The following is a 26,786-nucleotide window of genomic DNA, read 5'->3' on the forward strand; positions in this document are numbered from 1 at the left end:
TACATCCCTATACTCTACTAAAGACAAATGAAGTCAGCGATCTTTTTAAACCATTAAGTCAGATCATCAAACTCCTCTGATGAAAACTCTCCAATGCCTTCCCATCTCACTCAAGGTAAAGTCCAAAGCCCTTTAAACAGGCCTTTGAAACCTACCCTCCTCACTCACTCCATTCCAGCTACTTTGTTCTCCCCTTGCTATTTCTCAACATCACAGGTACATTCTCTTTTTTATTATTATTTTTTGAACCCAGGTCTCACTCTGTCACCCAGGATGGAGTGCAGTGATGCAATCATGGCTCACCACAGCCTGGACTTCCCAAGCTCCAGCAATCCTCCCACCTCAGCCTCCCAAGTAGCTGGGACTACAGGCACACACCACCATGCCCAGCTAATTTTTGTATTTTTGGCAAAGACAGGGTTTCACCATGTTGCCCAGACTGGTCTCAAACTCCTGACTCAAGCAATCCACCCACCTCAGCCTCCCAAACTGCTAGGATTACACAGGTGTGAGTCACAGCGCCTGGCCCCAGGTACATTCTCAACTTTGCACTTGCTATTCCTCACTTGGAATACTCTTACTTCATATACGCACATGACTCACTCTCACTTCCTTACATCTTTGCTAAAATATCACCTTCAATAAGGCCCTGCCTATTCATCCTATTTAGAACTGCAAACCCCAATTCTTCTTTCCTGACCTTTTTTCCTTCCCAATGGTATCACCATCTGACATCCTATCTACCATACTTATCCCATCTCCTCTCCTTAGAACTGTATGATCTAACATGTGGCTAGTTAAATTTAAATGTAAAGCAATTAAAATTAAACTTTTAGTTCCTCAGTCATACTTACCACATTTCATTGGGACAGCACAAAGAATATATACACTGGGAAATTATACGGAAGAGTCCTGCACTAGAAGATAAGCTCCATGAGGGCAAAGATTTTTATGTTTGGTTCACTGCTTTACTTGCAGTGCCTTGAGCAGTTTGCTACATAGCAGGTGCTCATTCATTTTGATTAGATGAATGAACTGAATAAATAAACCTGAGAAAGGGTGACATATCTAATCGATTTTTAAGCCTAATTATTTCAAAAATAATAACTGCTCATGGAAGAGGAAAGAATATCTCCCAAGTCATTCTATGAAGATAGTTATCCTGATGCCAACACCAAGCAAAAGAAAACTACAGGCCAGTATCTCCTATGAAGACAGATGCAAAAATCCTCAACAAAATGCTAGCAAATTGAATTTAGCAACAACAAAAAGGATTATACACCATGACCAAGTGAGATTCATCCCAGAAATGCAAGGTAGGTTTAAAATCCAAAAAGCAGTGCAATATACCATATTAATAAGGACAAAAGCCACATTATCATATCAATAGCTATAGAAACAGCATTTAACAAAATCCAAAAACACATTTTCATGAGTTTTTGGAAGGGAACTTACTTAATCTGATGAAATCCACAGCTAATATCTTCTAATGGTAGAAGACTAAACAGGGCTGGGCGCAGTAGCTCATGCCTGTAATCCCAGCACTTTGGGAGGCTGCGGCAGGTGGATCACCTGAGGTCAGGAGTTTGAGACCAGCCTGACCAACATGGTGAAACCCTGTCTCTACTAAAAATACAAAACTTAGCTGGGCATGGTGGTGCATGCCTGTAGTCCCAGCTATTCGGGAGGCTGAGGCAGCAGAATCGCTTGAACCCAGGAGGTGGAGGTTGCAGTGAGCAGAGATTGTGCCACTGCACTCCAGCTTGGGCAACAAGAGGGAAACTCCATCTCAAAAAAAGAAAAAAAAAGACTAAACAACTTCCCCCAAAGATCAAGAACAATACAAGAATATTCACTCTCACCATTTTTAATCATTTTTAATAGACATTCCAGCCAGGGCAGTTAGGCAAGGAAAAGAAAAAGCATGCAGATGGGAAGGAAGAAGTAAAACAATACCAATTTGCAGATGACATGATGTTATATAGAGAAAATCCTAAGAAGTCCACAGAAAAACTATTAAAACTAATAAACAAGTTCCACAAGTTTGCAGGGTATAAAATCAACATATAAAAATCAATTGTTGGCTGGGCACAGTGGCTCATGCCTGTAATTCCAGCTCTTTGGGAGACCAAGGCAGGCAGGTAACTTGAAATAAATATGAAAATTAGCCAGGCATGGTGGTACATGCCTGTAATCCAGATACTTGGGAGGCTGAGGCACAAGAATCGCCTGAACCCAATCTGTTCAGGCGATTCTTGTGCCTCAGCCTCCCAAGTATCTGGATTACAGGCGGCACATATACACCATGGAATACTATGCAGCCATAAAAAAGGATGAGTTTGAGTCCTTTGTAGGGACTTGGATGCAGCTGGAATCCATCATTCTTAGCAAACTATCACAAGAACAGAAAACCAAACACCGCATGTTCTCACTCATAGGTGGGAACTGAACAATGAGATCACTCGGACTCAGGAAGGGGAACATCACACACCGGGGCCTATCATGGGAAGGGGGGAGGGGGGAGGGATTGCATTGGGAGTTATACCTGATGTAAATGACGAGTTGATGGGTGCAGCACAGCAACATGGCACAAGTATACATATGTAACAAAACTGCACGTTATGCACATGTACCCTACAACTTAAAGTATAATAATAATAAATAAATTTAAAAAATAAAAAAATAAAAAAAATAAAAAAAAAAAAAAAAAAAAAAAGAATCGCCTGAACCTGGGAGGCAGAGGTTGCAGTGAGCTGAGATTGCACCACTGCACTCCAGCCTGGGTAACACAGCGAGACTCTGTCTCAAAATTTAAAAAATTTAAAATTTTAAAAACTCAAGGCACGGTGGCTCAGGTCTGTAATCCCAGCACTTTGGGAGACTGAGGCGGGCAGATCACAAGGACAGGAGTTCAAGACCAGCCTGGTCAACATGGTGAAACCCAGTATCTACTAAAAATACAAAAAAAAATTAGCCGGGTGTGGTGGCAGGCGCCTGTAGTCCCAGCTACTTGGGAGGCTGAGGCAGGAGAATCACTTGAACTCGGGAGGCGGGTCCAAGCCTGGTGACAGAGCCTGGGTGACAGCGAGACTCCGTCTCAAAAAAAAGAAAAAAGAAAAAGCATGAACTAGGTTTCATCAAAATTTAAAACTTTTGTGCTGCAAACAATACCATCAAGAAAGTGAGGGAGGCCGGGCGCAGTGGCTCACACCTGTATTCCCAGCACTTTAGGAGGCCGAGGTGGGTGGATCTCTTGAGGTCAGGAATTCAAGACCAGCCTGGCCAACATGGTGAAACCCTATCTTTACTAAAAATATAAAATAGCCAGGCATGGTGGTGTGCACCTGTAATTCCAGCTACTGGGCAAGCTAAGATAGGGGAATCACTTGAACCCAGGAAGCAGAAGTTGCAGTGAGCCTAGACTGCACCACTGCACTCTAGCCTGGGCGACACAGTGAGACTCTGTCTCAAAAAGAAAGAAGTGAGGGAAAAAACCCGTAACAGAAAATATCTTTAAGTCATATATCTGATAAAGGAATTTATATCCACATAACAAACTATTTTAACAATAAAAAGAAAATCAATAGCCCAAATTAAAAATGCGTAAAGAATCTGAATAGACATTTCTCCAAAGATATACACATGGCCAGTAAGCACATAAAAAGATGCTCAACATCATTAGTCTTCAGGGAAATGCAAATCAAAACCACAATGAGATATTACTTCACACCCACTTGGACAGATATCATCAAAAAGACAGACAATAGGCTGGGCACAGTGGCTCACACCTGTAATCCCAGCATTTTGAGAAGCAGAGGCAGGAGGATCGAGCCCAGAAGTTCAAGACCAGCCTGGGCAACAAAGTGAGACCTCGTCTCCGCAAAACAAAAGTATTAACAATTACTTAGGTGTGGTAGCATGTGCTTGTAGTCTCAGTTACTCAGGAGGCTGAGATGCGAGGATTGCTTGAGCCCTGGAAATTGTGGCTGCAGTGAGTTATGATTGCACACTGCACTCCAGCCTGGGTAACAAAGACCCCATCTCAAAAAAATTAAAATACAGACAATAACAAGTGCTTACAAACATGTGGAGAAACTAGAACCCTCATACTTTGGTAATGGGAATTTAAATTGGTACAGTCACTTGGGTAAACTGTTTGACAGTTCCTCAAAATGTTAAGGACGGACTACTACATGACACAACAATTCTGCTCCTAGATATATACGTAAGAGAAACGAAAACACAATCTCCACACCAAAACTTGAACACAATGTTCAAAGGACCATTATTCACAGTAGCCAAAAAGTGGAAATGAAACGTTCATTAGCCGATGGATTCCTAAACAAAATGGGGTGTATCCATCAAATGGAATACTATTAAATGCACTTTGACCCCTTGTTCCCTTTTTACTCAGCAATAAAAATAAAATAAAATATTAGTACATTCTATAATATGGATGAACCTTGAAAACATTATGCTGAGTAGAAGAAACCAATCACAAAAGACCATTTGATTCATTTCTTTTTGAAACAGTCTCACTCTGTGGCCCAGGCTGGAGTGCAGTGCCACAATCTTCTTGGCTCACTGAAACCTCCACCTCTAGGTTCAAGTGATCCTCCTGCCTCAGCCTTCTGAGTAGCTGGGATTACAGGCAAGTGCCACCACGCCCGGCTAATTTTTGTGTTTTTTAGTAGAGATGGGGTTTTGCCATGTTGGCCAGGCTGGTCTTGAATTCCTGACCTCAGATAATCCTCCCAACTCAGCTTCTTAAAGTGCTAGGATTACAGTTGGGAGCCATGGCGCCCGGCTCTGATTCCTTTTTTTGTTTGTTTTTTGAGACGGAGTCTCACTCTATCGCCCAGGCTGGAATACAGTGGCATGATCTCGGCTCACTGCAACCTCTGCCACCCGGGTTCAAGCAATTCTCCTGCCTCAGCCTCCTGAGTAGCTGGGATTACAGGCGCCTGCCACTATGCCTGGCTAATTTTTGTATTTTTAGTAGAGACAGGGTTTCACCATCTTGGCCAGGCTGGTGTTGAACTCCTGACCTCATGATCTACTCGCCTCAGCCTCCCAAAGTGCTGGGAATACAAGCGTGAGCCACAGCATCCAGCCTCTGATTCCATTTTATAAACTATCCAGAACAGGCAATTATCAGCTGTCTAAGGATGAGAGGGTGTGAGAAGAGAAAGGAGGGAGTAATGGGAAGTAACTGCTAATGGGTACACAGTTTCTAGGGTAATGCAAATGTTCTAAACAAATTATGGTGATGGCTATGCATCCTGTAAATATACTAAAAGCATCAAATTGACATTTTAAATGGTAAGTTTATGTATGTGAATTTTATCTCAAAAAAGGTGTTAAAGTAATAAATCAAAATAATAACTTCAAAATATCAAAGTGAGCTTTAGAAACAGACCTTTATAACTCCACACTTTTTAAAAAATTTAAAAGTGTGCTTTACTGAAAGGAATATCAAAAACTACTAACAGATGTGTTGCCCTGAAGTACTGGGGAGATGCCATTTTTCCCTAAATGGTCATTATTGGTGTATATCAGTAAATGTCATCATTTGCTTATAATTACAAAAACTGTAAAAATTTAAATACATACCCAGTAAGGTTGGGACAGCATTTCATCTCCAGGAGACCTGTCTGATCTAATGCACATGCATAGATATCAATAACATGGCCAGTTGTAGCAGCTCGATTAGCCAATGCTTCAAAATGCTACAAAAGATTTTTTTAATTAAAATAATATACAAAATCGTCCTATACATCTTTTTTCAATTAACAAATCAAAATTACCTAAGAAGGACTAAAAGAATAACTCATCATAATTTAAATTATGGTTTGCTATTTAACTTTCTGTAATGTTAATAAAACTATGTAACAACTTCTGTGAGTCTGACATTTTCACATTTTTTTTCCTTAAAAGCCACTCTTTCTAGATAAACCCCTAGGTGAAGCCAAATTTAAAGAAAGGCATCTTGCATATTTTGTTCTTCACACACAAACATAGTAGAAAAACAACAGGCCGGGCGCGGTGGCTCACACCTGTAATCCCAGCACTTTGGGAAGCCAAGGAGGGCGGATCACGAGGTCAGGAGATCGAGACCATCCTGGCTAACACGGTGAAATCCCGTCTCTACTAAAAACACAAAAAATTACCCAGGCGTGGTGACAGGCACCTGTAGTCCCAGCTACTCGGGAGGCTGAGGCGGGAGAATGGCATGAACCCAGGAGACGGAGCTTGCAGTGAGCAAAGACTGCACCACTGCACTCCAGCCTGGGTGACAGAGCAAGACTTTGTCTCAAAAAAAAAAAAAAAAAAGAAAGAAAAACAATGGAGAACTCCTTTTCCTGGCTAAATCCATACCCAAGTAACAAAAACATCCAAAAATAGAGAAAATACAAAAAGCAGTAAGATAAATGAATCTAAAACCTTTTTTGAAAGGTTTAGAAGCTGTAACCAAGAAAAATTCCAAGCTCATAAAGGAAATTAGTTGGCAAGAAAAAAAAGCATCCACTAACAGTGGCAAAAATTATGTCATAAATTACTTTTAAAAATACAATACTGATGCTATCAAAAAATACATGATACAGCACAAACTAAACTAAAACTGAACTCTAGAGAATTAAAAAATTAAGAGATATTAGCAAATAGAACCAATATAAGAGTGTCAAAAATCAACATTAGTGAAATGTACTTACACAAACCCAAAAAACAGGAAGTTAGATGAACATAAAACAACTTACAAGAAAATGATGGACTATTTAATCTATGAACAATATTCATATCTGAAGGAAAAATTAAGGATTGTCTCTTGGAAATGAAAAACTGAAAAAAGTAAAAACAACTTTTCCTAAACAGAAAGACATTCTTTAACATGAATATTTAAAAAGGCATAGAATGTTTCTCTCAGTAATAATTTTTAAGGAGATACCTACTGACACCTACTATGAAGTGTTTAAATATTTCGAACCAGAAAAAGTATAACAAGTTATCAAGAAAAAATAAGTATTTCTCCAATTCTGAATACCAGCTGTAGTATCAAACTGTATAATATCAATTTCTATCAAAAACTATTTGTATTCTTCTGCCAGCAAATGAATATCTGTTTTCTAATAAGGCAAAAAGATTTAAAAGTCGAAATTACCTTAGTTCCCTTTTTAACATATTTGGCATTGTCTTTGTCAATGTCATGCCACGATCTTATAGGTGTCTTCAACTCATCTCCAACCACCATTCCAGGCCCCTGAGTAGCAGGACCGCCGATGAACATCATGATGCGAGCACCAGTGTTGGGAAAAGTACACTATTGAAAAAAAAAGTCCAGAGTTTAAAACAAAACATACGGATATACATTTCTGACAATTTTTTATATATTCCTTCTAAATAAGAAAAAAGCATATATTTTCTAAGAAATAAAATAATCAAATGTTTACAATGAAATTTAAAAACAAAGGTATCTGAACAACTTTCTTGTAAAATCCTATGGTAAATAGTAGTACATTCCTAATTCTAAACTAATCTATGAGCTTAATCCCTATAAACATGGATATTTCTCCTGCTTAACTCATCTTAGACTGGGAAGAGTAGAGAGAGAAGTGGAAGAGTGAACATATTTTGTTTTGTTTTGGGTTTTTAATTTTCTTTTTTTACTATTTTTTTTTTTTAGAGACGATCTCACTATGTTGCCAACACTGGACTTGAACTCCTGGGCTCAAGTGATCCTCCCACTTGAGCTGGAATGAGAAGTGCATGCCACTGCACCTGGCTCTTCTACTTTTTTGTTGGTGTTTTACTTTTGTTTTCGATGTTTCGAACATAAGTATAATCAAAAAAAAAAAAAAAAGGCTGGGCGTGGTGGCTCACACTTGTAATCCCAGGACTTTGAGAGTCCGAGGCGGGTGGGTCACCTGAGGTCAGGAATTCAAGAACAGCCTGGTCAACATGGTGAAATCCCATCTCTACTAAAAATACAAAAAATTAGCCAGGCATGGTGGCAGATGCCTGTAGTCCCACCTACTCGAGAGGCTGAGGCAGGAGAATCACTTGAACCCGGGTGGCGGAGGTCACAGTAAGCCAAGATCATGCCGCTGCACTCCAGCCTGGGAAACAAGGTGAGACTCCGTCTCAAAAAAGAAAAAAAGAGGCTGGACATAGTGGCTCACGCCTGTAACCCCAGCACTTTAGGACGCTGAGGCGGGTGGATCACCTGAGGCCAAGAGTTTGAAACCAGTCTGGTCAACATGGTGAAATCCTGTCTCTACTAAAAATACAAAAATTAGCCAGGTGTGGTGGCACATGTCTGTAGTCCCGGCTACTCAGGAGGCTGAGGCAGGAGAATTGCTTGAACCCAGGAGGCGGAGGTTGCAGTGAGCCAAGATTGCACCACTGCACTCTAGCCTGGGCGATGGAGCAAGACTCCATCTCCAAAAAAAAAAAAGAAAGAGGCCCAAAGCAGTGGCTCACACCTGTAATCCCAGCACTTTGGGAGGCCAAAGCGGGTAGATCACAAGTTCAGGAGTTCAAAACCAGCCTGGCCAATATGTCTCTACTAGAAATACAAAAAATTAACCGGGCATTGTGGCGGATGCCTGTAATCCCAGCTACTTGGGAGACAGAGGCAGAGAATTGCTTGAACCCGGGAGATGGAGGTTGCAGTCAGCCAAGACTGTGCCGCTGCAACTCTAGCCTGGGCGACAGAGTGAGACTGTCAAAAAAAGAAAGAGAGAGAGAGAGAAAGTACGTATGACTTATACTTCTAGTCCAAGTGAATAGACTGAATACCCCAATCTACTTCCACTTCCTCACAAGGTGTCAGTGAAATAAGAGAAAAGTTGTTGTTTTAGGCAGATCACTTGAGGCCAGGAGTTCAAGACCAGCCTGGCCAACATGGCAAAACCCTATCTCTACTAAAAAAAAATACAAAACTTAGCCGGGTATGGTAGCGCACACTTGTAATCCCAGCTTCTCGGGAGGCTGAGGCAAGAGAATTGCTTGAACCCAGGAGGTGGAGGTTGCAGTGAGGCAAGATCACACCACTGTACTCCAGCCAGGAAGACAGAGTGAGACTCTGTCTAGAATAAAATAAAGTAAAATAAAAAATAAATAGGCCAGACACCGTGGCTCATGCCTCTAATCTCAACACTTTTGGGGGCCAAGGTGGGAGAATCACTTTAGCCCAGGAGTTCAAGATCAGCCTGAGCAACAAAAGGAGACCTGGTCTCTAAAATAATAATAATAATAATAATAATAATAACAAAATTAGTTGGGTATGATGGGACATGCCTATAGTCTCAGCTTCTCAGGAGGCTGAGGTGGGAGGATTGGTTAAGCCAAGGAGTTCGACACTGCAGTGAACCACGATCATGCCACTGCACTCCAGCCCAGGCAACAGAACTAGACCCTGTCTCAAAAAAAAAAAAACCAAAAAGTACATAAAATTTAAAGATAGGAAATCATGGAAGCAGTAGACCAGAAATTTTGAGGAATTCAAACAACAGATTGTACTGGATTATCAAAAGAATCAACAAAACGTATCACAGATATCAAAAGTAAGCCAGATCTTCCCCAAGGAGGATGCCCAAAAAGCTCCATATTTGGAGTCAAAAAATACAAAAAGCAGCCATAAACCAAAGAAGAAACAGTGTTTATCTGTACCTCCAGATACAGCAGCTGATGACAGATTCTGCCATCAGCAATTCCTAAGAACCACTCTCTGTAGAAAGTAGGCCATCTGCCTGGAGAAGGGTCTTTGCATGAAAATAAGAGGCCGAGAGATACAGAACCAAGCACATATTACAATGGATATCACAACAAACATGACAACTCTCAAAAGTTTCTGGAATTAAAAGCATTAAGAAAAATTTTAAAACCTCAATGGATGGGACAAAAAGCACGTCTGAAGACTGAGTTAGATATATGCAAAACCAAAGCTAAGGAAATCTCATATAAATAGGAGCAAAGAAAGATATGAGGAAAAAAATAAATATATAAAGAAATATAGAGGTCCAGCATCAATGTAATGAATATAGAATAGAAAAAGAGAAACAAATTAAGCTGAAGAATGACAACAGTCTCTAGAATGAAAAGGTCTACCAAAACCAAACATAAAGAAAGAAAAAAATCAAACCTAAATACAGCCTAACAAAATTTCGGAACTCCAAAATTAAAGAGAACATTCTAAAAATGTCTAGTGAAAAAATAAGCTTTCCTAAAAAAAGAACAAGAATGAGACTACATCCAATTATCATCAATAAACTGTACGTCTATGTCAGAACACTAGAGAGGAATGACTTAGATTTCCAAGTGAAGATTATTTTGAAAGTAGAATTCTATAGCCACCCAAAATGCCAATGAAATGAGAGGACCTTTTTTTTTTTAATATTTGAATATGGAAGAACTCAGAATATTTATAAGAAACAAAAGACCAACTGGGTATGATTCAAAAGAAGTGACAGGATCCAGAAAAAAATGTAAAAGATATCCTGCAACTTTTATATATGAAAGTATCCTTCCCTGTGCATAATCGCTCTACTTTATTCCACAATTAATATTTGTATTGTCATATTAGAAATGCTATTTTATCTCTAATTTCTATAAGTAGTTATTGGACAAAATAGAGTACATTTTTTAACCTACACTACAGCTTCAGAAGACAATGTAAATGATATAAACTTCATGATAATTTTTTTTTTTTTTTTGGAGACAGAGTCTTGCTCTGTTGCCCAGGCTGGAGTGCAGTGGCGCCATCTCAGCTCACTGCAAGCTCCGCCTCCTGGGTTCACACCATTCTCCTGCCTCAGCCTTCCCAGTAGCTGGGACTACAGGCACCCGCCACCACACCTGGCTAATTTTTTTGTATTTAGTAGAGACAGGGTTTCACCATGTTAGCCAGGATGGTCTCGATCTCCCGACCTCGTGATCCACCCGTCTCAGCTTCCCAAAGTGCTAGGATTACAGGCGTGAGCCATCGCGCCCAGCCTTTCATGATAATTTTTAAAGTCACATGATTAGCCCGGCACAGTGGCTCACACCTGTAATCCCAGCACTTTGGGAGGCTGAGGTGGGCAGATCATCTGAGGTCAGGAGTTCGAGACCAGCCTGGATAACATGGTGAAACCCTGTCTCTACTAAAAATACAAAAACATTAGCTGGGTGTGGTGGTGGGTGCCTATAATCGCAGTTACTTGGGAGGCTGAGGCAGGAGAATCGTTTAAACCCAGGAGGCAGAGGTTGCAGTGAGCTGAGATTGCGCCACTGCACTCCAGCCTGGGCAACGAGAGCGAAACTCCACCTAAAAAATAAATAAATAAATAAATAAATAAATAAATAAATAAATAAAATCATATGGTTAACAAATCTGGAGAACAAGGAAAGTTGTCTTCTACTTATTTGTATACACCATTGCATACTGTTTGAATGTTTTCACAAGGTATGATTATTCCTTCTATAACTTTCTTAACTAATAACAAAAATACCCTCTTCATTCTGGGTATCTGAGATAACAGCAGTCATGTAAAGCTGAAAAAATGAAGAAAAGAGCAAATAAAACTATATACAGATACTTTCATAAAACTATGACACAAAGAACATCCAAACTTCAAATTTCCTATAACTGGAGGGAAAAACCCACTAAATCCCTGTGAACTATATCTCTCATGCTCTCATTACAAGTCTCCAAAAAGATCAAGGGCAGTTTGGGAAGAAGTACACGGAAGAGAGAAGAGGGAAGCAAATAGCACGCCTAGAAGAACAACTACAGATTCAAATGAAAACTTAGTAAGAGGCACTAAAGAAAAGAAAAAAAACAAGAGAATGAAAATGAAATAAAGAAATAAAAAGACGACTGAAATAAAAAGCAAGCAAAGAAGACTCAATTTATATAAAATGGGAGTTTTTTTCTTTTGAGACAGAGTATTGCTGTTGGCCAGGCTGGAGTGCAGTGGCATGATCTCAGCTCACTGCAACCTCTGTCCACGGGTTCAAGCAATTCTCCTGCCTCAGCCTCCCAAGTAGCTGGGATTACAGGTGTGTGCCACCATGCCCGGCTAATTTTTGTATTTTTAGTAGAGACGGGGTTTCATCATGTTGGTCAGGCTGGTCTCGAACTCCTGAATTCAGGTAATCCGCCTGCCTCGGCCTCCCAGAAGTGCTGGGATTACAAGCGTGAGCCACCGTGCCTGGCTGGGAGTTCTCAAATAAAATAAAACAATGGAATAGAACTACTATTTAAAGCTATAAGACAACTTTATAGGAAAAAATACATGTAACAAGGGCCTACCACATACTAGAGAAAATTAACCTGCAACAAAAACCCTACAACATAAAGAAAAACTCCTCAAGACCTTCAAGCAAAATGATCAAAAAATTTACAAGGGCAAGAAAATAAGACTGGTATCAGCCTTCCCAAAAAACATCAGCCAAGGTGGGAGAATCACTTGAGATCAGGAGTTCAAGACCAGCCTGGGCAACATGGCAAATTTAAAAATTAGCTGGGCATAGTGGCATGGGCCTGTAGTCCCAGCTACTTGGGAGTAGTCTGAGGCTGGAGGATTGCTTGAGACTAGGAGTTTGAGGCTGCAGTGCTGCAGTAAGCTATGATCACGAACTGCACACCAGCCTGAGCAACAGAGGCTCTGTTTAAAAAAAAAAAAAAAAAAAAAAAATCAAAACACATCAAGGTAAGAAAATAATGAAAAAGCATTTTCCAAAAACTCCAGGAAAAAACAATCAGAAGCAAGGCTTTTTATATCCAACCAAGCTATTCTTCAACTATCAGCACCATAAGAAAAAAGTTTAAACATTCAACAGCCCAGGAAATTCTGTACTCTTAAGTCTTCTTAAGAAATTTACTAGGAAAGCCGGGCGCAGTGGCTCATGCCTGTAATCCCAGCACTTTGGGAGGCTGAGGTGGGCGGAACACGAGGCCAGAAGTTCGAGACCATCCTGGCTAACATGGTGAAACTCCGTCCCTACTAAAAATACAAAAAATTAGCCGGGCATGGTGGCGGGCGCCAGTAGTCCCAGCTACTCAGGAGGCTAAGGCAAGAGAATGGCGTGAACCCGGGAGGCAGAGTTTGCAGAGAGCCAAGATAGAGCCACTGCACTCCAGCCTGGGTGACAGAGCGAGACTCTGTCTCAAAAAAAAAAAAAAAAAAAAAAAAAAAAAAAAGAAATTTACTAGAAGATACAAATAAAACTTACAGCAAAGAATAACATAATCACACTAAGGGCAGTGGAGGGGAATAACCCATTTAACTTATGAACATTATATTTTGTACTATATATTCTCAGAACACTAAACAAATATTGAGCCTAACTCCTAAGCTTCTTTCTAACAGAAGTATGAGCCAGAAACTCTGAAACTATTCTAGATAATCTAGGACTGAGCAAATAAGTAAATATATTTGATAACGGGAGCAGGTTTCTCATAGAGAATGAGTTACAAATATGGAAAAGCGGGAAGGAGAGAATAAACCCTGTGGTATTGAATTGAACATACTTGAAAGAATTACTGGTTTTTAATATAAATTTATTTTAATAGAGATCATAGATGTATACTGGAGTATGTAGACATATATGCACACACATATACTTATAATTTTATATACATATATAGATACACATATATGCACATACATTTTTTTTCTTAGCTCCATCCACTTGGACCTAAAATTAATGACACCCAGGGTAAGGGTGCACATGAAGCATTATCTTCTACTTGGTAGAATCAAGGCTAAAAGGAAACAGGGCTCCTAAATGGTTCATTTCAGGTCCAGAGCAGGAAAAGGATAAGATGAGCCCTGAACATCTTACTATACCAGAAAGGAAGTATTTAAGCAAACATGCAGCATTTAATAAGGACCCAGAAGCAGCTTGAAGAGGCTCCCACTAGCCAAATCTGGGAAAACCTAAGCATCAAAGTAAATAATGACAGTAAAGGAATATATCTTGTTGTATAAAATAAGAATATAAGAATCCACCCAGTGTGTATTCTGTATGTATTTACATATATATGTGTGTGTGTATAAGTTTATATATATATATAAATATGTAAATAGGAGAGGAGAAAAAGCTCTTCCTCAAGTAGAAAACCAATTAATAAATGTAGAAATGATGGAATTAGCCACTATTTGGCATGCATCATAATAATAATTGATTAGAAAAGACTCATCAATGGATGCTAAACTAGTGAGTAAAACTTTGCTCAGTACACTGGTTATTCACATATTTTCAAGGTATCTCCTAATAAGATATTTATAATTACAATAAGAAAACTTGTAACTTTACAGTGGCAAAAACAACCTTAACCAAGTAAGGAAAGTTAACATCAGCAGTAATGAAACAAATCAGCATGGGGGTTTCTAATATTTTGCAATATTCATGAATTACAAAGGGGTAAAAAAGAGTAATTTTAAAGTGGAGAGCCCTGGCAGATACAACCTTAATGAATGACCAAAGTGAATATCATCAGTAATGGAACAAATGAAAACCATGTGCCACCTGTAAGATGCAACAATAAGAACACAGCATTACTTCTGCGATACTCCCCCCAAAGATGCAAGACCCGAACCAAATTACGAGGATACTTCAAGACAAACTCAAATTGAAGAATGTTTTACAAATAACTGGTCTGAATCTTCCAAAGTGTCAAGATCAGGAAGATTAAGGAACTGTTCCAGGCTGAAGGAGAGTAAATAGATATAGCCATAAATGCAGAACGGAACTAAATCCTTTCAGTAAAGGAAATTATTGAGACAACTGGTAAAACTTGAATGGGGTCTGAGAATTAGCTGGTCGTAATGTATCAGTGTTAATATTTTAATAGTTTTATACTGTGGTTATATAGGAGATTATCCTGGTTCATAGGAAATATAAAGTTTCAAGAGGTTGGGACTATCATATCAGCAACTTAATCTTGTGAAAGGAAAATAAATCTTGGGACCCCAAAATTATTAAACAAAAAGGAAAAGTCAAGCTGGAAACTGCTTAGGGCAAACCTATCTCCCATTCTATTCAAAGTCATCCCTCTGCTCACTAAGATAAATGCATATCTGATTGCCTCCTTGGGGAAAGGCTAATCAGAAACTCAAAAGAATGGACCTACGTGTGTCTCTCACCTACCTGTGACCTGGAAGCCCCTCCCTGCTTGAGGAGCTTCCAGGTCCCACCTATCTGGATGGAACCAACATACATCTTACATATATTGATTGATGTCCCATGTCTCCCTAAAATTTATAAAACCAATTGTGCTCTGACCACCTTAGACGCATGTCATCAGGACCTCTAGAGGCACAAGTCCTCAGCCTTGGCAAAATAAACTTTCTTTTTTTTTTTTTTTTTTTTTTGAGATGGAGTCTCACTCTGTCACCCAGATTGGAGTGCAGTGGCGTGATCCTGGCTCACTGCAACCTCTGCCTCCCGGGTTCAAGTGATTCTCCTACTTCAGCTTCCCAAGTAGCTGGGAATACAGGCACCTGCCACCACACCCAGCTAATTTTTTTGTATTTTTAGTAGAGACAGGGTTTCACCATGTTGGTGAGGCTGGTCTCAAACTCCTGACCTCAAGAGATCCACCCACCTCGGCCTCCCACAATGGTAGGATTACAGGCGTGAGCCAACGCACTAAGCCCAAAATTAACTTCCTAAATTAATTGAGATTGTCTCAGATATTTGGGGTTCACAATCTCAAAGTTTGGAGAAAAAAAAAAATTATTTATATACTTCTTGTACCTTTTCTATAAATTTGATAGCATTTCAAATTTTTTTACAAACATTTTAAAGAAAAATTTTGTTTTGTTTTGTTTTTGAGATGGAGTCTCTGCATGATCTCGGCTCACTGCAACCTCCACCTTTCGGGTTCAAGCGATTCTCCTGCCTCAGTCTCCCGAGTAGCTGGGATTACAGGCACGTGCCACCACGCCCGGCTAATTTTTTTTTGTATTTTTAGTAGAGACAGGGTTTCACCGTGTTAGCTAGGATGGTCTTGATCTCCTGACCTCGTGATCCGCCCTCCTCAGCCTCCCAAAGTGCTGGGATTACAGGCGTGAGCCACCGCACCTGGTCACTATTTTGTAATTCTAAAACTAAGATACGTATAGTATAAAATTTTCAAATGCTACTAAAACTCCACTTATTGCACCACTGTTAATATCTGGGTGAACTTCTTTCCAGAATCATGTCTGTACAGGATATATGCAAAACAATACATAAGACAATACACTGTAGGAAAACACTTCACATAGATAAAATCACACACTCACTGTCCTATAACTGATTTTTTTTTGACTTAATATTCTTTTGTACATACCATTTCCTATAATACTGGGAAATATATTTTTTCCTCTCCTTTCCTGACACACAGCTCCTAAAAGCCTTGGAATCTGTAGAATAAGACTACCTTTTATTTTTTATTTTTGTTTTTTGAGACAGAGTCTCACTCTGTCACCCAGGTTAAAGTGCAATGACACGATCTCAGCTCCCCGCAACCTCCACCTCCTGGGTTCAGGCAATTCTCCCTGCTTCAGCCTCCCAAGTGGCCAGGATTACAGATGCCCACCACCATGCCTGGCTAATTTTTGTATTTTTGGTAGAGATGGGGTTTTGCCATATTGGTCATGCTGGTCTCGAACTCCTGACCTCAGGTGATCTGCCCACCTCAGCCTCCCAAAGTGCTGGGATTACAGGCATGAGGTGCCCAGCCAAGAGGGCCTTCTGTATGCTAATAAAATGACTCCCACATAGCTTCAAGATGGGGGCTGGTCACGGAAAAGACTAAAGCATGATTAGAAGGTTGAGACTTTCAGTTCCACACCCCCAACCTCCAGGAGAGAGGGGATAATGGCTAGTGATGTAATCAATCATGCCTATGTAGTGAAGCCTTCATGTAAACCCAAAAGAACAGTTTGGAGAGCTTCCAGACAAATGAATATGTGGAGGTTCTTGGAGGGTGGTACCCCAGAGAAGGCACAGAAATTTGGAACCCCTTCTCCCACACCTCAGTCTATGCATCTAGTCCATCTGACTGTTCATCTATATTCTATGTAATATCTTTATCATAAACCAAGAAACATAAAGTGTTTCCTCGAGTTCTGTGAGCCATTCTAGCAAATGAATCAAACCCAAGGAGAGTGTTCAATTTACAGCCAGTCTGTCAGAAGTATAGGTGACAACCTACTACTTGTGACTGGCACTGAAGTGGGGGGCAGTCTTATGGGACCGAGCCCTCAATCTGTGAGATGTGATGTTATCTCCAGTTAGACAGTGTCAGAATTGAACTGAATTACAGGACACCCAGCTGGTATTGAAGGCAGAACTGTTTTGTTGGTATGTGAGGGAAAACCACAGAAGTATTCTTTGTTGATGCTGAGTGAGAAAACAGGGAGGAAAAAAACACTTTGGTTCTTCCTATATCCTTACAGTTACACACACACACACACACACACACACACACACACACTTTACATTCCAAAACAAAACCATCTTCCCTACCTCCAGCAATCCTACAGCTATGGAAAGTGCCACTCCAGAGGAACGCAAAGGTCTCTTTCCCTGTGGTACAGGCCAAGGGTCTCGCTGGAGTTCTCCCAGAAGATCTGTGAGATTCATGTCTATTTTCTGTACTGGTTGTAAGAATCTGAGAAACAAAATTAAATAAAAAGTCATTTATAAATGTTTATGGGTGAGAGTTCAAGAAACAAATTTCACTTTCCTAAAAATAGAAAACAATACTCTGAACACACAGCAGACCAATGGTTCTCAAACTTTCGTGTACATGAGAACCAGCTGGAGGGCTTATTTTAACACATATTGCTAGATCCCAGTTCTAGAGTTTGTTTCAGTAGGTGTGGACTGGAGCCCAAGAATTTGCATTTCAAACACATTCCTAGGTGACACTTGATGATATCGGCTCCAGAAACCACATTTTGAGTACAACTACAATAAACGAAACACTCAAACCAAGTACTACTTCAGGATTTCATCTTTCACTTACTAGTCTAGTCAGTTTTAGGTTACTGAAATAATTATGAGAAAATACATCAACTCAATTTTAGTAATACTACCTCTGATTTAAAAGCTTAGGGGAAAAAGCTAGTAGGGCGTGGTGGCTCAAGACTGTAATCCCAGCACTTTGGGAGGCCGAGGAAGGAGGATCACAAGGGCAGGAGATCAAGATGGTGAAAGTCCGTATCCACTAAAAAAACAAAAATTAGCCAGGCATGGTGGTGCATGCCTGTAATCCAGCTACTCGAGAGGCTGAGGCAGGAGAACTGCTTGAACCTGGGAGGCGGAAGTTGCAGTGAGCCAAGATCGTGCCACTGCACTCCAGAAACCTTACAGGAAAAAGCTACCTCTAAAGCTAAGAAGAAAAAATAAAAACCTTGGCTGCCCTAAACCCACACAAAAACAAGTTTTTTCCAAAGTTCAAAATAAAAAATAAGGAAAATAACAAAACTAAAGTAACTCCTTACATTGTTACAACAAAAAACAAACCATTTTAATGGCATGATTTTGCCTCAGTTCTTTAAAAAGCATGTTAATACAATTTACTTATATTCCTAAAAATATTTAACAATATAGTATCACTGAATGTCTATGTTCAAGGGTATGGAATGTTTAAAATACCTACAGAAATGGTCAAATTCTCTTCATCATATTTAATTATTACCTGTTGGAAGGAGGTGGCTGCTGTACCTGAGGACCACGTGTTGCTTGAGTAACTGGTACTTTAGAGAGCCCCAGCATTTCCTGTAAAGAGATTACTTGTACAATATTCATTTAATTACTTTTACAAAGATTAATCAACTATTTATCATGTATAAAATGCAGTGCTAGACATTAGAAACACAAAAATAAAAATACAAGGTCTCCAAGAAAACAATAACACAAAATAATCATCATGAGAGAGCAAAGTACAAGGTGTTATACAACCAAAGAGGAAGCATATTAGCTCAGAAACACGTTATTTCTAATTAACAGTCAAAATAAATTGTTGTGTAACTTAAATGTCCATACTTCTTAATTTATATTCATTCATCCCTTTCAGCAAACTGTATCATAAGCACCTGCTATGTGGCAGGAATATAATGGTAAAAACTAACTAGTCCCTTCCCTCATGGAAATTAAAATCCAGAAACAGAAATCAATCAAATCAACAGATAAATAAATATAAAATTGCAACAGTAATAAGTGTTATGACATGGGGAGTTTTAAGGTTCACATACTTTGTGTATATATACATCTTCATTTTCTAACATAATTTATAACCAAACTGCCACCTTTGTTTTGAATTTCAGTATGTGCACAATTTCTCTCCAGACAAATGAAAATGTTATACTAAATTTTTCTTGAATCTAGAAATGCTTAGTCATGAAGTACTGGAGTTATAAAACTGTGTAACAGAAAATCGAAGTCTAAAGATGTACAAAGATAAAATTAGTGAACTAATCCTGCAATATTTCCTATACTGTTAGCGGAAACAACAACTCTTTACTAAGAACTTAACATATTCCATATTCTATGCTAAAACCTTTATATATACTATTTCCTCAAAAAACAGTAATGAAATAGATTTCTTCTTAATTTCTACTTTACAAAAGAAAACTGACAATCAAAAAGACTAAGTAATTTTTCTGAAGTTACACAACCAGTAAGTAACAAAGCAAGATTTTAAATCCAGGTTTTTCTACAAAGCCCTATTAAGGGTTTACACTCTACTGACAATTCTCATATTTAGTACTAATAACCTGGCAAAATAGGTACTGTTTATTTCTTTCTATGAAGGATGAGATAATTAGAAAAGACATAAACCCAAGATCATACAACTAGAAGAGTTTAAAAATTGAATTCAGGACTATTTGGGGAGCAAAGACCAGGCTCTTTTCAACGAGATAGATAGGGAAAGAAAATAAAAATGTTTCAGTGGAGGAAAAAAAAAATTAGTCTGCAGGCATTCGCTTGCCTATTGAAAAAAGAAGATGTGGCCAGGCGTGCTGAATCACGCCTGTAATCCCAGTATTTTGGGAGGCCGAGGTGGGTGGATCACCTGAGGTCAGGAGTTCGAGACCAGTCTGGCCAATATGGTGAAACCCCATCTCTACTAAAACTACAAAAATTAGGGCCAGGCGCGATGGTTCACGCCTAATCCCAGCGCTTTGGGAGGTCATGGTGGGTGAATCACGAGGTCAAGGAGTTCAAGACTAGCCTTGGTTAACATGGTGAAGCACCATCTCTAATAAAAATACAAAAATTAGTCAGGCATGGTGGTGTGCTCCTGTAATCCCAGCTATCTGGGAGGCTGAGGCAGGAGAATCTCTCGAACCCAGGAGGCTGAGGTTGCCATGAACTGAGATCATGCCACTGCACTCCAGCCGGTGTGACAGAGCGAGACTCCATCTCAGACAAACAAACTAAAAAAAGCTAGGCTGGCCTCGGTGGCTCACGCCTGTAATCCCAGCATTTTGGGACACCGAGGCAGGGGGATCACCTGAGCTCAGGAATTCAAGACCAACCTGGCCAACATGGCGAAACCTTGTCTGTACTAAAAAATACAACAATTGGTCAGGCACAGTGGCTCACACCTATAATCCCTGCACTTTGGGAGGCTGAGGCAGGCAGATCATGAGGTCAGCAGATCAAGACCATCCTGGCCAACACGGTAAAACCTCGTCTCTACCAAAATTACAGAAAAAAAAATTAGCCAGGTGTGGTGGCATATGCCTGTAGTCCCAGCTACTCAGGAGGCTGAGGCAGGAGAATTGCTTGAACTCAGGAGGCAGAGACTGCAAGATCATGCCACTGCACTCCAGCCTAGATGACAGAGCAAGACTCTGCATCAAAAAAAAAGAAAAAAGGAAGATGTTTTACGTGCTTCACATGTATTACGTAATTTAAGTAAAAGGGACTCTACAATCAGAACAGTAAACCATTCTAAATAAATTCATAATTTAATAATAACATTAATAGTAGCAAACACTTAAATGTATAATTCACTTAATTCTCATGACTACACTATAAGGTAAATACTATTACTATCTCTATTTTACAAATGAAAAAAACTAAAGCACAGAGATTTAAACTGGTTCACTTTCTCTCCTGTCTCATGGAAACATGATTCTCCTCTCCGCTTCCTGTGCTCCTGAAGGAATCCCTACTATGTCTTCCTAAACCTCACTTTCCTCATCTCACTCTTACTTTCACTCACCCTCTTTAGTCTCTTTCCTTTCTCCTTCCTCCTAAAGTACATCTCTTTAACTCGGTTCTCTCTCAAATTCCCATGCTATCTCCTCCTTCATTACTTTCAACAACAAACCTCTTAAAAGAACAAACTTCAGGCTGAGCGCGGTGGCTCACACCTGTAGTCCCAGCACGCTGGGAGGCCGAGGAAGGCAGATATACTGAGGTCAGGAGTTCAAGACCAGCGCGGCCAACATAGTGAAACCACGTCTCTACAAAAATACCAAAATTAGCCGGGCATGATAGTGGATGCCAGTAGTCCCAGCTACTCAAGAGGCTGAGGCAGGAGAATCGCTTGAACCTGGGAGGCGGAGAGTGCAGTAAGCCAAGATCGTGGCATGCACCCCAGCCTGGGCGACAGAGCGAGACTCTATCTCAAAAAAAAAAGAACTTCAACTTTCTCTACCTTCTCAAATCTTATTCACTATTCATTGACTAACACATTTATTACTCATTATCCTCCCCCATTTAAGCCTGCAAATTCCCTTACTATGTTCTCTAAGTTAACTGTGTAGCACCACTACCTCAGTCTGCCAAGTTTCAAATTAGACTCACCTTCAAAAATCTCTTCCTTCCTTCTTCATTTTGGTCTACCTGGAAGCCTCTGAAGTCTGATTTTACATCTGTCAACTTTATGCCAGGCTTATCTATCATTTTCTAGGGTAACTGTTCTCAACTAGGAGTTGCACCAGAATTACTTAGAAAGGTTTTTCAAAGTACCTACATGAACAATCTTATATTGAAAGGACACAAAGATAGATGTGTACCCGCCCCCCACCCGCTACACCCTTGTTCTGCTCTCTAATCTTTGCACATACCAGAGATTTCGTAAGTTCTGTGAGTACCTGGTTTTCTGCACGTACCAGAGATTTTGTTTTGCACATACCAGAGATTTTGTAAGTTCTGAGGCAAGGTCACAAGACGTGTTTAAGTAAGATAAACTCTTGCTGCCATAAACCTGCTCTCCTGCCTCAAAGTTTGAACCAAAATATCAGAAATGGCAGGAACCAATCATAGTTAGCCAAATCGCCTTGTTCAAACACTAGCCAATCATATATCTGATTTGTATAATAACTCTATGCCCACTTTTCTTAGACTATATAACATTGTTCGGAGCTGAGTGGGGGAGCTCTCCTGCCCGTCTCGTTTCACGAGCGAGGGAGAGTTCCAGGTTCGAACCTGTAATAAAGATCCTTGCTGCTTAGCTTTGACTCTGGACTCTGGTGGTCTTCTTCGGGGAATAAATGGTCTGGGCATAACAAATGGGGGCTCGTCCGGGATTTCCCCCAAGCCCACCAGACCCCCAAGTCAACGGATCTTAATCTGTAGGTAAGCCGGCTTTGTCACTGTCTCTGTCTTTGTCTCTGTCTGTCTCCCTGAAATTTCGCGAAATCCATAATCTGTAATCTGTATTGGTCTGTTCTGTAAGTGGCACGGTCTTGGCGGACGCGCTAGAAGACAGCCACTCGGGACTGGTGGGAGACGTTCCCCAGTGCCCATCTGGGGGCCTCCATCCTTGGTTGCCCCGTCTGACTCAGGTCGGAAGTCCGACACGCACTCGCGAATGCTCATCGTTATTACTGTCTGTCCGTTATTGTTAAGTGTTAAGTGTAAGCCCAAAACGAAACATAAAACCTTTTCTTCCCCTTCCAGGACCGGACCTGTCGGATACTCCCCTCTGCTTCACACTCATTTTCGTCCCCCCTTCTCTTTGTCGGAGCAGTCCAAAGATGGGCAACAACCAGAGCACGCCGCTCTCACTCCTTGTTACCAATTTTAAGGATGTGAAGGCTCGGGGGCGTAACTTAAGCGTAGAACTAAAGAAGGGAAAGCTAGTTACTTTCTGCCGTTCGGAGTGGCCCTCTTTCGGCGTAGGGTGGCCCTCCGAAGGAACTTTCTGTCTCTCTATTATTACTAAGGTAAAAACTAAGATTTTCCTGCCAGGGCAGTCAGGACATCCTGATCAAATTCCTTATATTCTAGTGTGGCAGGATCTTGTGGAAAACCCACCACCCTGGATAACTCCATTCATCCCTGATCCCTGCAAAGTCCTAGTAACGCGACCTACAAGACAAAAGACTCCCTCTGCTCCCTCGGCCCCTGTGCTACCGGACAGCCAGGACCCCCTAACGTTAGAACCCACATTTCCCCCACCATATCCGCACCTTATCCCGCAGGACCCAGTCCCCCAGGGTGGTGCTTCCGTAGAGGGAAACCGAGAAGCGGAAGCAGCCGAGAGCGAAAGTAACCTGGGGGGGCCGGCCGGCCGAACACGAGGCCGCGTACAGCGGGACCAAGCTTCCCGACTCCCTGACTCCACTGTAGCCCTGCCTCTCAGAGAAATAGGATCGCTCGATGATACCGGGCTCTCCCGTCTCATGTATTGGCCTTTTTCCACCAGTGATTTATACAATTGGAAGTCCCAAAATGCTCGGTTCTCAGATAATCCCAAAGATCTAAGCTCGTTGTTAGACAGTGTCATGTTTACTCACCAGCCGACCTGGGATGACTGTCAACAGCTCCTCCGAATCCTGTTCACAACGGAGGAGCGGGAAAGAATCCAAGTTGAGGCCAGAAAACTGGTTCCAGGAGATGACGGCCAGCCAACTGCAAATCCTGACCTCATTAATGCGGCTTTCCCTTTGACCCGGCCCAGATGGGACTACAACACGGCAGAAGGTAGGGGACGACTGCTCATTTATCGCCAGACTCTAATGGTGGGTCTCCGGGCTGCAGCTCGCAAGCCCACCAATTTGGCTAAAGTATATTCTGTGTTACAAGGTAAGACAGAAAGCCCCGCTGTGTATTTAGAGAGATTAATGGAAGCCTTCAGACAGTTTACCCCTATGGACCCGGAAGCACCGGAAAATCAGGCAGCGGTAGTAATGTCCTTTGTAAACCAGGCAACACCAGATATTAAAAGAAAACTCCAGAAATTAGAAGGTTTAGAGGGAAAGCAGATTCAGGACCTCCTTCAGATGGCCCAGCGAGTTTATAATAATAGGGATACTCCAGAAGAAAAACAGTTCAAGGCAACCAAAGAAATGACCAAAGTCTTAGTAGCAGCTTTCCCCCAGGCAGGAAATGGCCAAAACAGAAAGCAGAAAAAGCAAGGCCCTAGGCAAGGATTAGAAAAAGATCAGTGTGCTTATTGCAAGGAACGTGGCCACTGGATTAAAGACTGCCCAAAGAAACGGAGACCAGCTAACCCTACCTCCGTACTCGTTACCCAGGACTCTGACTAGGGAGGACGGGGTTCGGACCCCCTCCCCGAACCCAGGGTAACTTTGCAAGTGGAGGGGTCCCCAGTTCACTTCTTGGTCGATACTGGGGCGGAACGCTCAGTCCTAACCAAACCAATTGGAAAAATATCTAAGAAAACATCCTGGGTGCACGGGGCCACAGGCATCAAAAAATACCCCTGGACAACCCAGAGGACTGTAGACTTAGGAACGGGAAAAGTCTCCCATTCCTTCCTAGTCATCCCAGAGAGCCCCTGCCCTCTACTAGGGAGGGACTTGCTGACAAAGATGGGGGCCCCAATCCACTTTGAGCCAGAAGGGCCCAAGATAACTGATTCCCAAAACAGGCCAATATCTATCCTGACTGTTACCTTAGAAGATGAGTACCGACTCCATCAAGAGCAAAAGCCCCCTGATCAGGGAATTGACTCTTGGTTCCAGCGTTTCCCTGAAGCGTGGGCAGAAACTGGGGGCTTGGGGCTAGCTAAACATCAACCTGCCATATTTGTGGAAGTTAAGCCAGGGACAGACCCGGTTCGGGTTCGGCAATATCCTATGCCCCTGGAGGCAAGAGAAGGAATTACGCCCCATATCCGCCGACTCCTAGACCAGGGAGTCCTACGGGCTTGCCACTCATCCTGGAATACTCCACTGTTACCTGTTCGTAAACCCAACAGTACGGACTACAGGCCGGTACAGGATTTAAGAGAAGTTAATAAAAGGGTCATGGACATACATCCCACTGTGCCCAATCCATACACCCTTCTGAGTGCCTTACATCCCAAAAAACAGTGGTATACCGTTCTTGATCTAAAAGACGCTTTCTTCAGCCTTCCTCTGGCTCCCAAAAGTCAAGAACTCTTTGCATTTCAAAGGACGGATCCTGAGAGGGGCATCAACGGTCAGCTAACATGGACCAGACTGCCACAAGGGTTCAAGAACTCGCCAACACTGTTCGATGAAGCCCTTCATGAAGATCTGGGTGAGTACCGGCGGCAACACCCTGAAATAACTCTTTTGCAATATGTTGATGATCTCTTAATAGCGGCCAGGTCCCCGGAAACTTGTGTTCAAGGAACTGAGGACCTCCTGAAGACTCTGGGGGAGCTAGGCTACCGAGCCTCAGCAACAAAGGCTCAGATCTGCAAGTCGGAGGTAACTTATCTGGGGTACCTATTAAAAGGGGGGCAACGCTGGCTAACCAAAGCCCGAAAGGAAACAGTCCTACGCATCCCTAGACCCCAGCCAACACGGCAAGTGAGAGAATTCCTGGGGTCGGCAGGGTTCTGTAGGTTATGGATACCCGGATTTGCTGAGTTAGCCAAGCCCCTATACCAGGCAACAAAGGAACGGCAGCCCTTCAATTGGACGGAAGAGGCTGAGCTGGCCTTTCAGCAAATCACAACTGCCTTGTTGTCAGCCCCCGCGCTGGGGCTCCCTGATGTCTCCAAGCCCTTCCACTTATACGTGGATGAAAGTAAGGGTGTTGCAAAAGCCGTGTTAACACAGTACCTAGGCCCCTGGCAGAGGCCAGTTGCCTATTTGTCAAAAAAATTAGATTCAGTGGCTGCTGGCTGGCCACCCTGCCTCCGGATAATCGCGGCGACCGCCCTAATGGTCCGAGACGCTGATAAACTTATCATGGGGCAAGAGTTGCGCGTTATAACCCCGCATGCCATTGAAGGCTTCCTCCGGCAGCCGCCGGACCGATGGATGAGTAACGCCCGGCTCACCCACTATCAAGGACTGCTGTTAAACCCCCTCAGAATAACTTTTCTGCCCCCAACCTCTTTAAACCCTGCTTCACTGCTGCCAAATCCAGACTTGGACGCCCCGTCCCATGAGTGCACTGAGATACTGGCTCAGGTGCATGGGGTGCGGGAGGACCTGCAAGATCGTCCGCTCCCCGACACAGAACTCACCTGGTTCACTGATGGCAGCAGCTACGTCCACCAAGGCCAGCGGTATGCAGGAGCGGCTGTAACGTCAGAGACTGAGGTAATCTGGGCGGAACCCTTGCCTCCAGGGACATCGGCCCAAAGAGCCGAACTGATAGCCCTTACACAGGCCCTCACCCTAGGGGCAGAGAAAAAACTAACAGTATACACGGATAGCCGCTATGCTTTCGCTACTGCGCACATACATGGGGCCATCTACACAGAAAGGGGACTATTAACAGCCGAAGGCAAAGAAATAAAAAACAAGCAAGAGATCCTAGCTCTATTAACTGCTTTGTGGAAACCAAAGAAATTGGCTATCGTACATTGCCCTGGGCATCAGAAACCAACTACGCCAATT

The 26,786-nt window shown here is 41.8% G+C and overlaps 1 protein-coding gene across 1 annotated transcript in view; it reads right to left on the reverse strand.

The window, feature by feature from the left end:
* The window catches only part of SEC23A (SEC23 homolog A, COPII coat complex component), an 81,030-nt gene that overhangs the window by 36,655 nt on the left and 17,589 nt on the right, over positions 1 to 26,786 (reverse strand). The window contains 4 exon segments of the mRNA NM_001261363.1: positions 5,614 to 5,729; positions 7,160 to 7,318; positions 17,503 to 17,647; positions 18,680 to 18,759. Of these exon segments, the coding sequence (NP_001248292.1) occupies positions 5,614 to 5,729; positions 7,160 to 7,318; positions 17,503 to 17,647; positions 18,680 to 18,759 (500 nt within the window).

The sequence above is a fragment of the Macaca mulatta genome, chromosome 7 (genome assembly GCF_049350105.2).
Source record: "Macaca mulatta isolate MMU2019108-1 chromosome 7, T2T-MMU8v2.0, whole genome shotgun sequence".
Classification (NCBI taxonomy): Eukaryota; Metazoa; Chordata; class Mammalia; order Primates; family Cercopithecidae; genus Macaca; species Macaca mulatta.